This window comes from Gambusia affinis, linkage group LG15, assembly GCF_019740435.1.
Source record: "Gambusia affinis linkage group LG15, SWU_Gaff_1.0, whole genome shotgun sequence".
NCBI lineage: Eukaryota > Metazoa > Chordata > Actinopteri > Cyprinodontiformes > Poeciliidae > Gambusia > Gambusia affinis.
This window is the reverse complement of record NC_057882.1, coordinates 22,783,390-22,796,731: the sequence shown is the minus strand read 5'-3', so window position 1 is coordinate 22,796,731 and position 13,342 is coordinate 22,783,390. Positions and strand designations below refer to the sequence as shown.

At 36.8% G+C, this 13,342-nt stretch overlaps 2 protein-coding genes across 2 annotated transcripts; one reads left to right on the top strand and one right to left on the bottom strand.

Moving 5' to 3' along the window:
- Positions 1-2,709: 2,709 nt before the first annotated feature.
- On the top strand, positions 2,710-5,950 carry il12bb (interleukin 12B, b). Its single transcript, XM_044140164.1, has 9 exons — positions 2,710-2,801; positions 3,254-3,347; positions 3,441-3,542; positions 3,746-3,928; positions 4,624-4,729; positions 4,861-5,030; positions 5,171-5,331; positions 5,426-5,547; positions 5,671-5,950. The coding sequence occupies exons 2-9, from the start codon at positions 3,254-3,256 to the stop codon at positions 5,702-5,704; spliced, it is 972 nt and encodes a 323-aa protein (XP_043996099.1). The 5' UTR covers positions 2,710-2,801; the 3' UTR covers positions 5,705-5,950.
- Positions 5,951-6,680: 730 nt separating this feature from the next.
- On the bottom strand, positions 6,681-13,058 carry ublcp1 (ubiquitin-like domain containing CTD phosphatase 1). Its single transcript, XM_044140163.1, has 11 exons — positions 12,924-13,058; positions 12,365-12,623; positions 12,188-12,279; positions 11,099-11,184; positions 10,884-10,999; positions 10,643-10,741; positions 9,496-9,533; positions 9,029-9,127; positions 8,754-8,870; positions 8,536-8,663; positions 6,681-7,891 (listed from the first exon to the last, which is right to left on the bottom strand). The coding sequence occupies exons 2-11, from the start codon at positions 12,516-12,518 to the stop codon at positions 7,864-7,866; spliced, it is 957 nt and encodes a 318-aa protein (XP_043996098.1). The 5' UTR covers positions 12,519-12,623; positions 12,924-13,058; the 3' UTR covers positions 6,681-7,863.
- Between the last annotated feature and the right edge of the window lie 284 nt (positions 13,059-13,342).

Here is a 13,342-nt window from a genome sequence, read left to right as displayed (position 1 = left end):
TGTCCAGTGTTTATATTTTTTCGTTTTTCACTAACCTCTTATGTTTTATGCAAGTTTTGATGCTGTAAATCTACATTAGACAGTTTGGATCAGGGAGAAATTATCTATATAGCACATAAATTAGAATATAAAAACAGATCTGATGAAATGCCAGATTGGTGTGATTCCAAACTATGAGGCTTTATTTATTTCAACTTATTTTCTAAATGTAATGTAGAAAATAAATTACATTCATTTTATTAGCTTTGCAATGGGAGGTCTATGTCAAGGTGGGTGAAGTTACAATAAGTGACCAATACTAGACAACACTGGCCCAGAATCTTTAGGTATCTCCTTGAAAGCTGAATTGTAATATGTGTTAAATTTGTCAAAAATTCAAGGATGAATCTAAATCAACAAAAAATGACTTCATGAGCAAAAAAATAAACCTGTTATAGCCCAGATAGTAGTGAGAGTTAATTATGTAAGAAAATCTGCATCTCTTGAAGGACAACTTGTGTGAGGTACAAGAAGTTGCATGAAGTTGGATGCTGACCGACTCCTGCCAAAGAAGACTGAATGTTGTCAATGACTCAAAAGGTGCTCCAATAAAGTTTTAATTTAGTTTGCTAGTTTTATTTTAAATGTATTGTACCTCATACAGTTTCTTCAAAGAGTTGTTCCATATGGTAATAACTGTTTGCTGCAGTGGTCAGTATTACAGCGGTTCTGAAGAAGCTTCTGACTGACTCTGCTGTTTTCAGTTAAATGAAGAGGAAGCTCAGGCTTGTCTGTAATGTTCCAGAGAAGAACTATCCTTCTTTGTCATTTTGTTCATCTTTATAAAGCCACTGGTTATGATGCTGCCACCATAATAAATAATTACATTTTATTTCAGGGGATTTCCTCAGTCTGACCTACAGAGAACTTCTGACCTCAAATTTGGGATCTACTGTATTAAGCAATAGTAAATAAACTGTTATCGTCTCCTTATTTTCCCAATTTTTAAAATTTTAGTTTCAAAATTTTACATTTACTTACTTTTTGCTGTGAGAACATGAATATGTTCATTCTAAAAAACTCAGTGATCCAGTGATCTTATAGAGGAAGATATATACAGTTCTACTTACACATAAACATCCACTTATTGTTGACATTATCAAAATAGATTTGTACTTTTGATAAATTGTTTGAGTTCATCACGATTCTACTACCAACATGCTTGACAGTTGTTAAAATATTTGACTTGAAAGCCTCATAACGTAAACATACTTCTTGCATATTAAAGAGCTCAATTTTGGCTTTGTCTTGAGATTTTCTTTGTTCATTTGGAGCAGACCAATGTTGAGCTTGAAGGTGTCGATGTAGCTGGGGTTCTTTTTAGTCATCAGCCTCTCAGCTCAGGTTGAGAGTGAACTTGCTTTGCTGTGGACAATAACATAGGTCTTATTGAGGTGACAGGTTGGGTCAGATGTTTATGATTTGGGCAAATGTTGGTGTTCCAACAGAACTGACTTCCCCAATAAATATCAGTAGTGTTTGGATAGATAAAGCTGGTCAACATTAAGCTACTGCCACGACTCAGACCTGTTGCATATTTGTGGACTCCATCAATTTTGACATACATAGAGGTCAAATATCCATCCAGACATTAAAACATTAAAGTAAATATTATTGAGAGAATGTTGTGGCTGCATACAAAGGATTACACTCTGTCTGGGTTAGAGGCAGATGAAGGCAGAAAATAATGAATGCAGTGTTCAAACTCGTCCAGCTAAAAATTGGAAGCAGAATTGAGACCTTTTCTGGAGGGAGTATGAAACAAAAGGCACAAGTTTGCTTTGGGGAAAGATTTTCTTTTATCCACGAAGAGAAAGGACATCTATCTTCCTTCAGCAGAGGGAATATTCCAAAGTTGCCTTTTTTCGTCTTATATTTGAAACTGCACTAATGAGTCAAAGGGGAAAGGTTTTGGCAATTCTTTTCAGAGGGATAAATTAAGAGAAAGTGAGAGTTAGAGATGATATAGTTTGAAACCACTTCCTTCCTACTACAGTCATCTGTCACATTTTTGTTCAGAGGCTGATGAGATTTAAAAGAAACTTCTGCAGCTAAGTCGAAGGTTTATTTATCAGAAGTTGTCTCATTACAGAAACTCTCACTAAATGTTAGGGGTCATATTGCAGGATGAACAGCGGTGAAGAAACGGTCCTTTTCTACATTATTATAAACTTGTTCTTTACATTCAGCAATTCTTCTTTCCAAATCAAATCCAGGGGTTTCTTGTAATTTTTCCAGCTAAAATAAAATTTTGGAGCATTGTTTTCTTCCAAAGAAGTGCTAGTTGTGTTTCTGTGTCATCAATTAAACAGTTGCATGTCTCCAGTTCCCTTTCCACATGGTTGTCATTTGGTGCTCACTTCCACTGATGTGGTCAGTGCGGCAACTTAATAATCAAACATGCAGTTTTTATGTGGAACATGAACCTCTTTTGTTACATCACGGTGACTAAACTGAGCTCTCAACTGACACCAATCACATGTCAAATGTCAAAAGTGAAACATTTGCTACTGATTAACAAAACAAACAAACATTTGGATCTGCTTTTTGATCCGACTGAATGAAGGGACGTGGAAACCCATACCCTGCACACACACGCACACACACATGCACACACACCCAAATGCATGTACACTGAGGGGTTTTTTTTTAGCCTGGTGCATAAATACTCCAGGACCATGCAGAGTTTAGACAGACAAGACACAGCCTTCCTCTGATCTGCTTTCAAGTTCAACATTTTTGGATCGAGCAACAGAATCAAGGTAAACTATATTCATTATATATTTATTTTAAGTTTCTCTGTTATTTGAATGCATAGCATACTGTTGAATTTATTCAAAATCAGTAACAAAGGCTTGCTTAAATTTTAGCCTAAATTATTCATCACATAAAATAACTTAATATGTATTGTTTATTCAATATTTTCCTCAATATTTTCATTTTCAATATTTGTAAATACTCTAATGCTGGGATATTTAAACCCACTGGTCCTCAGTCTGAAATCATCAGGTGAAAATATGTCAGTTGTATTTATATATCTTATTAAAGCTTAGGTCTTTCCGTCCCCTGTAGATGTGATGTTTTTTTTCTTTGTAATTTATAAATACATCCTATTTGTAGCTTCTAAGCTATGAAATATTGCTGACCTAGTTTGATAACCTCACATACCTCAAAACAGATTTTTATGTTTTTAATGTTTTCTCATCTCTGACAGATGCAGTTGTTGCTCCTGTTGGTTCTAAGTGCCAGTCTTTGCTTTGCCAACTCCAATATCCACCAGCCTAGCATCCAGACTCTAATGGACAATGGTTTGATCTCTTTTCTTTTTTTGCTTTTCTCTTTTTAGCCATCCTCATGTTAAATATTAACTAATCTCTTATTTCTTTTTATGATCTCCCCAGCTGTGGTGGTAAAAGTGCCACATGCTCATGGCAGCGTAGTGGAAGTTCCCCTGACCTGCGGAGACTCTTATCAGGACAATGAAGTGTTTTGGAAGAAAAATGGTAAAAAAAAAAAAGAAAATGTTTGATATTTGTTGCAGCTCATATCATATTTGTAGAACACCTTCGCTGAGGGCTGGTTCAGAGTGTAATCTTAAACAATAAAAGACACCTGACATTTTGCTATTGTTGTAGAAGTTAAAGACACGGGAACTTTACAAGCCTGAGAGGAACATAACTGATACTATAACTTCTGGATTTCACAGGGGAGGAAATGACGCCAGCTCTGCAGGGAAACCAGATCACCGTTTTGGTGAAAGAGATGAAAGCAGGAAACTACTCCTGTCACCTGAGCTCTAGTGGACAATACCTGAACCACACGCTGATCCTGGTCCAGCTGGATCCAGACAACAGGACTGTCATCCTGGAGGAGAAATCCCCCGGACAAGGTGAGAGGAGAAAGGTGAAGGGACGACTGAGAGGGAATCACAGGTTATGGGATCCAAGAAAGATGAAAAAAATAGGATAGATGTCGCTGTTCTGTTAAAATAAGAATAAAGGAGAGAAAGGGATCTTTGGACAGGAAGAACTGAAATAAAAATCTTTGATAAAGTATTAACTAATTTAGAGATTCGCTTAAAATGGCTTAGATCATCACAAGGTTTTATTATTGGACTATAACTTCATTAAAAAAATCAGTTTTCAAATAATGATTTCATATACTACTTAGAAAAAAAGCCATCTAGACCAATCTCATCCTAAATAAAAATCTCCTAACATAGAAACTGGGTGTGCCACCTTTAGCAGAAACAACAGATAATCTGTGAAAAGATCAATCTCCACCTCCTCCATGAGAAAAGGGAAAGAATAAAAGAAAAGGGAAAAAGGGAGAAAAATAATGTTTAATTTTGGTGCTGATGTTAGGTAGCAATGATCAATTACAGAATACACATTTATTTTAAATATAGGAACACTTAAAGCTAAACATTAGAGCTGTTATGCATGGTGTTCTTAACACTGTTGCAAAAAGAGTCTTGAGTTTAAACCTGGGCTGGGCCTTCTCTGTGTTGTTCTCATCCATTTGTGGCTTCTTGCTTAGAAAAGCAGTAGTTAAGTCCATTATTTTTTTTTTTTATTCCTGCAGGTCACATCCATTGCTCAGCACAGAATTACCAAGGCTCTTTCCACTGCACCTGGAAGAAAACGCATCACAGATCCCACGCTGCTGTGCTCCTTATTAAGGCACACCGGTAAGGACAGAAGGCTCTCTTCATTAGTACACAAGTATCACTTTAAATAAACTTGTTGCAATACTTTCATAAAGGGATTTTTACCTATTACCTGTTTTAGATCATAATTTATCCATTTGTCTTGAATCCAGTAACACAGATGAGATTTCCTGTGTGCTGGATGCTGATGGATCGGGGATTCAGTGCCAGGATGTCGACTGCCCTTACAAAGAGGAAACGCATCCCATCCAGATCACCATTTACATGCACAGCTACTCTCGTCTGGAGGTCTACACAACGTCATTCTACCTGAGAGAAATTGGTAGGTCGTTTTACAGAAATATCAGGGTATGATGTTATGTTTTTTGCATTTAGTGATAAGATATGTGATCATGTTTTTCTGACTTCTCATTTTGAGATTTACTTACTTTTCTTGACTTCATCTCTTCATATTGTATCCAGTAAGGCCAGAAAACCTCCCCAACCTGCACATAAGTTGTGGTCAGGTGTTCAGCTGGGACTACCCGGACACCTGGGAAAAGCCCCGTACCTACTTCGGCCTCCACTTCCAGGTCAAGGTCGTCCAGAACGGACAATCCTGCAACACTGAAAAGATCCTATTGGTAACTGAAATTCCTATTGGTAACTGAAAGTCAATTTAAGATTCTAGTTTGGCCAAATCACTTTATGTTTAAACTGTTGTGTCAATTATTTAAGGAGCCTACAATCATTGAAGAAACCAAGTTTGAAGTCAATATCAAATCCAAGAAGTATGTTTTCTGTGTGAGAGCTCAGGACAAATTTACCCAGGGACGATGGAGCAGCTGGACTGAGTACACGTAAGTGCTTCAGTCTACCTCCTTAAGATATAAAAAAGTTTTATTGAAACAATTTTTAGTCCTGAAAGAAATGTGGTTTTCCCCCACTTGTTTTAATCATAATTATTATTTCTTTTTCTCCAGAGTGAACAAAAACATCATGAACTGCCATTCCTAAAATGAAGCAAGTTGGGCAAATGTGACAATTACTTTAAAACCAGATTTTCAGTTTTTTAAACCCTGCTAAAAGTGAAGTGAATGTATACATGTACAGTATTTATTCCTTTTTATTTAAGTTACTTTTATAAGTTTACAGTGGACGAAAACCTTTGTGAATTACTAAATTGAACATTGTTTCTTTTTTTTAAAGCAATTTTCCAAAATGTTTTTCTTTTATATTTCATATTAAAATCCAGCATCTCTATTTCTTGTGTGTATCTTAAGTGAATGATTATCTGAAAAATACTTTCTTCACTGCGCAGAAAATAATCTACAAATGGAAAACAGTCAAAGCAACAACAGCCAACATGTGCATAGCTGTCAAAGCAAGTCCACTCAAACTTGTTCTGTACATAATATGTACATATTCTGTACATGTTCAACCAGAAAGGCCTGCACAAATGTATTTTAAATAGGAGGTGTGCAAGAAATGTACTCTTTATGGGAAACATAAAGACCAGATTAATATTTGCACAGTGAACAAAGTCAAAAACCAGTACTTCTTTAAAAACATTCTTTAAACAAATAAGACCAAGTCTGTGTTATTTGGACACCAGAACAGGTTTGGCAGAAAACAAATGCAACAGGCTAGAAACAGAAACACCACAGAAAACATAAAGTCAAAGCTACAATTAGGTGTAGATCACACCATATTCATGTGTTACAATATCCCAGTCAAAGTCCAGATTGAGAATCTACTGCATGACTCTACATTATGCAACACTGAAACATTATGCAAACTGTAGAATATGGAGGTGGAGGTGTGATGATTTAATGATCATATGCTGCAGCAGGACCTGGTCAGCCCACCATCATAGAACTGACCATGAATTCTACTACAACTCAGTCAATGCTGAGAACGACGTGTAAAAATGTTACAGCATAAAAAAATAAAAAAAAACATTTTCAAGAGGAGCAATAAACAGCACAGACAATTTTGGTACAAAAAAGTTTTTATGGTTAAATTTACAGGAAGTTCATAAGAAAACAAAAAGTCAGACAATGACATCATCTCATGAAATAATACACTACACCTTTGTCTATAACTTAAAAGGACTTTTGGTTACAACTGAAATAGTCTAAATTAGACTTACACTGTTTGGTAAAAACTTTCAATACCAGAAAAAAATTCAAGCAACTGATCCTTTTTGAATGAGTGTCTTAAAGTGTGCATGTACAAACTACACACAAAAAAGACACCCAAAACAAAAAACAGAACAAACACATTTTTGGGCAAATACACATCAACACCCATCCAGCCTTGACCAACGCTGCACACTTAACTCGTGAATATATTATAGCAAAACATGCATTGAAGTCCATTGTAATGGTCAGTGATGTAACCAGTGTCAAAATTTTAGGAATATTATCTTTTATCTCACAGTAGTTTTAATTGTTATTGCATATTGTTGTGTAGCAGTGATCAAATCTGCTTTTGGTTCAGACCACTGCGCTAAAAAAAAAAAAAGAAACAGGTACAAACCAAGGTTTTTCATTACAACCAAGAGATTTTCTAGATATGCAATGTACACTGATAGCAGCTAAACCAAATGACTCCCTGCACGCTGAAAACACTTTAATACCTGTTATAAAAGGTGATATTTGAGCTTCCTGGACCAGAATGCGTTCAGAGGTGGGATGGACACACAGGAACATGACCTTTAATTTCCTCCAACATTCATGTGACAAAACAGACGTAAACAATTGTAGAAATCTGTAGGCCACTGTGGACTTGACTGAGTGTTCTAGCCGTCCATCATCAGCTGGTAGTCACTCTGGAGTTTGTCACGGCAATGAATGTAAAGAAAATATTCAGACCAAGAAGACTATTATATAAAGGAGAAAGGAAGCTAGTTCTGGGACTAACAGTATTGGTGTCTGCAATATTACGGGTTAATTGGTGGTCTAAGTCCAACAAGGTTGTTTGGAGAAACGTATTTGGGTGTGTGGGTGTGTGTGTGTGTGCGTGTGTGCGTGTGTGTGTGTGTGTGTGGGTGTGTGTGCGTGTGTGTGTGTGTGCGTGTGTGTGCGTGTGTGTGTGTGTGTTTGTGTTGGGTAGAGCTGAAGGATGGGGTTGTTGCTTCTAGCCCAATTGTTTGTAAATAGTTGACTCTTTCCTCAGTGCTGCTGCCTCTTGGATAGGTATCTGCAGAAACACACAAATAAGATTATTTTCAATTCACAATCAATAAATGTGATGAACATACAGTATCTTAAAAAAACTATCCATAAACCTTCAAATTTAGTCACAGTACAGCTATACATCTTAATTTGCTGGAATTAAATGTAATAAAGATGCATGACATATTGACACTAACATTGGTATCAGTCGATCGTTTTAATAATCGATATAAACGTTCATATTCTTGATATTTTTTATAGGAGGGGAGGTTGGTCATGTGGTATTTGTTTGGTCACGTGACATTAACTGCAATGTCAGTGCAAACAGAATCATGAAGACCAAGGAACACATAATCTGTGGACATCTGTTCAAAGCAGAGCAGATGTCCGTTTTATGAACTCCTCAGACTTGACCTCTATGGAAGAACTGATAGAAAAAAGTAGGTTTTGAAAGAAAGCTGAAATAAGCAGTTTTCCGTTTGTCACAAGTTATGAAGGAGGTTCACCAAATAAGCAGAAGATGCTGCTTTTGTTATTATCATCAAAGTTCAATATCTACTTATTCTTTTGCAAGATACCATACCGTTCATGGCTTATAGATGTTGTGTTTGTGATTAAAAGAATACTGTTCATTGCCTTGACAACACATTTTATGCTCCGTCAGCTTACCTCTCCCAATGTTTATGATTAAGTCCACTGAAGTCTTCAAGCTTGGCTATTTCTTTCAGGTACTGAGCCAGTTTAGAGAGCTCTCTGTCCTTCTCCCTGTTGAGATGGGCCTTCATGAAGGGTCGGATCTAACAAACAGCAGCACAAAGTACGGTACAAGTCATAGCAGCTTATGTGGATCACAGAGTCTATGCAGAAGAGGAAACGGCACAGCCAACCTTTAGTCCATTCTGTGGATTCATGAGGAAATTCCGTCCGATGTCATCAAACATGATGGTGTTCTTTCTGTTGTAAAACTCTCCATACTTTCCCCAGATCACACCTAAGGGCTTCACCTGGAGATGCACATGTCAGGGGAAACAGAAAGTCAGAGCAGTTATTATGGCAATCACCCTAAACAGGAGAACACTTTTTTTAAACAGTGCATCTAAATTAAATGAACTAACCCAAGTGAAGATAGGAATGAAATAAGAAACGTTTCAGGTGTACGAACCTCCACCACCCCTCTCTTCGGGGTGTGTACTGTGATCATGGCTCCGCTGTCCAACATGAATGTGATCTTGTAACTTGGGTTATCTGTCACTCCCAACTCCTGCATGTATGGAAACACACAGCTACAGCATGTACAGCACACTCACTGTGTAAGATTGTTCAACACCGCCACCTTCTGGCAAGATTATGGTACTGCAGAAATTGGAAACAATTTCGGGTTGCATGATTAGATCTACTCGATATGATGAGAAGGGGGAGTACATTGGATTCGTTTTGATGAAACAATGTTTATGTATGTAAAACAAATATTTTGCAATGTCTTTATTAATTATTTTGTACAATTTATTGGTTGGAGTAAAATCCCAACCAATAAATAAATCCCTTTTATCCAGGCATAGTAGAATGTTTAAGAAAAACTGGATTGGGCAAAATTAGACACTTTGAGAAAAAAACAAGGGGAATACTTGCTTTCATCTTGGCCTCTATCCACTTCATACTTGTAGCAGCTAAAGAAAGAAAGCACAAGTGTACATCGCTAAACCCAGGAATCTTGAAAGATGGGAAATAAACACACATATTTTTCTACATTTGATAAATATTCCCCAACTTTTCAATCCATCAGAATGCTACACAAAAACAAATTCAAATAAAATTTGAAAGTATAATTTTTTTTATCAAATCAATGTCAAAATTTCAAACCAAATAGATGCATTGTGCTAATTACAATGATCACAGCTTAATACTAATGAAAACTGTATTTATGTGGCTTCCTCAATACCTCAGCAGAGCCCAAGGCTGATAACCTCCATGTCATGCAGCATGGATGCAAAATTTATGCAAAAGTAGCCTTGATCAAGCATTGAGTGCATATACTATACAGTATATGAAGATACTGCTTAGTAGGACATTATATGAACTAGGATATATTTAAAGACTATTTTTCTTGATCAGGTGTAATGTTCAAGTTCTCAAATAAACTGTACTTGTGCTTGTGGGTTTTATTAACTGTAAGACATATGCCTCAATTTACTCAAAATAAACCATGACTATATTACTCTGTGTACAATGATGCAACAGAAGTGGTTAAATTAGGAAGATTTGCCAAACAAAACTTTAACTTTTATGTTCTCACATACTTTTCAGTACATCAAATACACAAAATCGACTAATATTTGGCCTATTTTCTAGAGCAGTTGATTACTGTATTAACACAGGAAGCTATCCTATGTCATTATACAGTCATGTTTTATTAAGCCCATATTTATACAGCAATTCTTTACTGGTCTGATGTAATGTTCTAATTTTATCAACCATATTTTTATTAGCTGTAAGAGGAAAATCATCCTAATTAACAAAAAATAAATGCCTGAAAACATCAGTTTTTATAAGCTACGTGAAGTGCTTCATGAAATTTACTTTTCAGTAATATTCTATAATAATGTATAAAATGGGTCTATAGCTGATCAAAACCTATTTTATTTTGGTTCATCTTCAAAGTTAGCCAAGAAGGAAGGTTTTCTGAGTCATATTTATTAAAAACCTGTTCACAGGCATCTAAGGAATGCTAAAACCATTGCTCCAATCGATATAACTAAACCATAGAGATGGTACTTACACCAGATGACAATGTCGTAGTTCTCATAGGCAGATGTGAGAAACTCATGAAGGAATGGTCTCATCAGCTCCTGACCCGTTTCGGCACAAGACTTGTGATCTAAACACACATAACATCAATTCCCAGGTTAAAATGATGAGGTGATGTGTTGCCAAGGATTTCTGTTTTGCAATGAAACCAAAACTTTGAAGAAAAATAGATTATATATTAGTCAGGTTCTGATATCTTGTCTCTAACTCACCAAACAGAGTGTAGTCCACATCCAACACCAGGAGCCTCTTGCCTTCTCTGGGAGGATTCAGTTCCTCGACTTTATAGTCTTTGACTCTGCGAGCTATTTTAGCAAGATTCTCCTCTCTGAGGATCCGAGAAATAAAAAGTGATAAATAGATATCTCCTTTCAACATGTTCTCTTATTTTATTAACCATCTGCACTCAGGTTGTTAAGTTTCTTACCTGTTCTCTACCTCTATGACTTCCTCCTCAATGTCAAAATCATTTACAACATCGTCATTGTCTGGGGGAGGAGCTAAAACATCTTCCTTTAAAATAAATAAATATACATGTGGAACATTCACCATTCAGGTATATAATCAGAAAAAACCTTAAATATATCCAGTCATAAATTTACATACACTCATCATGGTAAAAAGCTGTCAATAATTTTGGATGTAGTTTAAGAAATGTTTTTACAATCAGTTTTATCCAGTATTTGTGTGTGCTTGAAATTATTGTCCTCTCAGGGTATCACCTGTCTAGCTGTTGATTTAAGATAAAGTTGAGGAAATTAAAGAGTTTCTTCTCCAGCTAACGTTCCGGGTGAGAGGCGGGGTCACCCTGAACTGGTCGGCAGTCTGTCACAGGGCAACACGGAAACAGACAGAACACACAACCATGCACACACACTCACATTTAAAGAGACCAATTAACCTAACTGTCATGTTTTTAGACTGACTGTGGAAGGAAGCCGGAATTCCCGGAGAGAACCCATGCATGCACAGGGAGAACATGCAAACTCCATGCAGAAAGACCCCAGGCTGGGAATCGAACCCAGGACCTTCTTGCTGTGCAGTCTACCAACTGCACCACTGTGCAGTCCTTACATGTAAATATTGCCCTCTCAATTTGATTTCATTAAAAAAGTGGCATATGGCTCCTGTTTTATCCATAAAAAATAAAAAATCTTGTTTGTAGTTTCAGAAGAGCTTTACCAGTACATCAAATGCCCTCCTTAAACATCTTCTCCCGAATTAGCAAATGTCATCGAATATGTTACTAGAATGGAAAGACCAGTAATTGTGTGTATAGTAATATTGTAATATTAAAAATTATGTTATGTTGTGCATGATCATTCCACTCTGAAAAAAATGAATGCTTCAAATGAATCCTTAAGGGTCAAAAACGAATGACATTCCTGTCCATGATAAGTGCAATCTGTATATCATAGTAAATTTCATAAAACCTCTTAATAGAGCTGTTGTAGTTCGACAGAGTTGTTACTATGAACTGCCATTGTAGCACCTCTCCTCTCACGCTTCCACTTACCAGGCTTTCTTCTCTGGTACCCATCATCATAATTTTGGTATTAGGCTTTAGTTTCAAAGAGCCCAGCTTAACCTCATCCTCTGCAGGTTTACCTAGAAACAGGAATAAAAAGAAACATAGTAAGAATTAGAAGTCATATTAATAATGGTTATAAGGGATTTATTCGTGCCCTTTCACCTTTAATCTTTAGTCCCAGTAGTTTCTGTCTCTCTGGTAACACCCCAGTCAGACTCTTGATAGACTGTTTCAGGTCCATCACAGTGTCCTCCTCAGAAAGAGAACTGATGGAGTACTCCTGTCCTCCCCACTTTATGATCACTGACACAGACATGGCTTACACGGGCTCTTCACGAACATGCACGACGCTGGAGCACACGCACAGACCTTTGTGCACACACCTGCTGCTGTTTCTACCAGGACTAACAAACATCCACACCTTGAAAACAGAGGGGTAAAGACAAAGTAACAGGAGAGGTGTTCAATGACCAGCAACAGCTCGAAACAAAACACGCAAATCAGTGGAACAGCAAGAGAAACACAAAGTAACTCTTTAATTTATTTGGGTATTTAAGACAAACAGCCGAATTCCTTCCGATGAGAGAGGACACTTTGATTATTTTTAGCATGAAGTGGCTAATAGTGACTAGCAGCTATGTAAACACGCAGGGTATTAGAACATGTTAGCATTAAATAATAAAAAGAGCCTGGAAGCTCTTGCAGTTCAGAGCAAGCTAACCTGGAATACTTGACTGTGACTCCAGGGATTTGACAGAAACGTAAATGAATGAAGTTCTTGCTTCCGCTTCATTCAACGATAGATAAATACCGTGCTCTTCCTGGCGTTCTCCTGCCTTTCCGGTAGTGACGTAGGAAAAAGGCTGTTCCCATAGTGACCGCTTGTCAACAGATTAACACCGATTTGAAACAGGTTTTAAACAAATAATATCCTTTTAACTCTATGTTTATGTTTCTGTCTCTGTTCCTTCCAAACATTTCAGATGTGATTATGTTTTGAATTCATTGTAGCCCACATTGTCATTGTCTTTTCTTACAATTTCTGTGAAAATCCCTTTAGCAATGCCTTTTTTTAGTGCAATCCCCTTTTTTAACCATTTAAGTCTGGTGTATAGTTATCACATAATTATTGAAGGAATC

Excerpts from the sequence above, each read along its gene's own strand:
- il12bb (XM_044140164.1), top strand. The coding sequence starts at position 3,254 with ATGCAGTTGTTGCTCCTGTTGGTTCTAAGTGCCAGTCTTTGCTTTGCC. Across the intron at positions 3,348-3,440 it reads CCAGACTCTAATGGACAATG|CTGTGGTGGTAAAAGTGCCA; the intron begins GTTTGATCTCTT and ends TGATCTCCCCAG. Across the intron at positions 3,929-4,623 it reads GGAGAAATCCCCCGGACAAG|GTCACATCCATTGCTCAGCA; the intron begins GTGAGAGGAGAA and ends TTATTCCTGCAG.
- ublcp1 (XM_044140163.1), bottom strand. The coding sequence starts at position 12,518 with ATGTCTGTGTCAGTGATCATAAAGTGGGGAGGACAGGAGTACTCCATC. Across the intron at positions 9,128-9,495 it reads GGATAGAGGCCAAGATGAAA|GAGTTGGGAGTGACAGATAA; the intron begins GCAAGTATTCCC and ends CCATACATGCAG. Across the intron at positions 8,871-9,028 it reads CGAAGAGAGGGGTGGTGGAG|GTGAAGCCCTTAGGTGTGAT; the intron begins GTTCGTACACCT and ends GTGCATCTCCAG.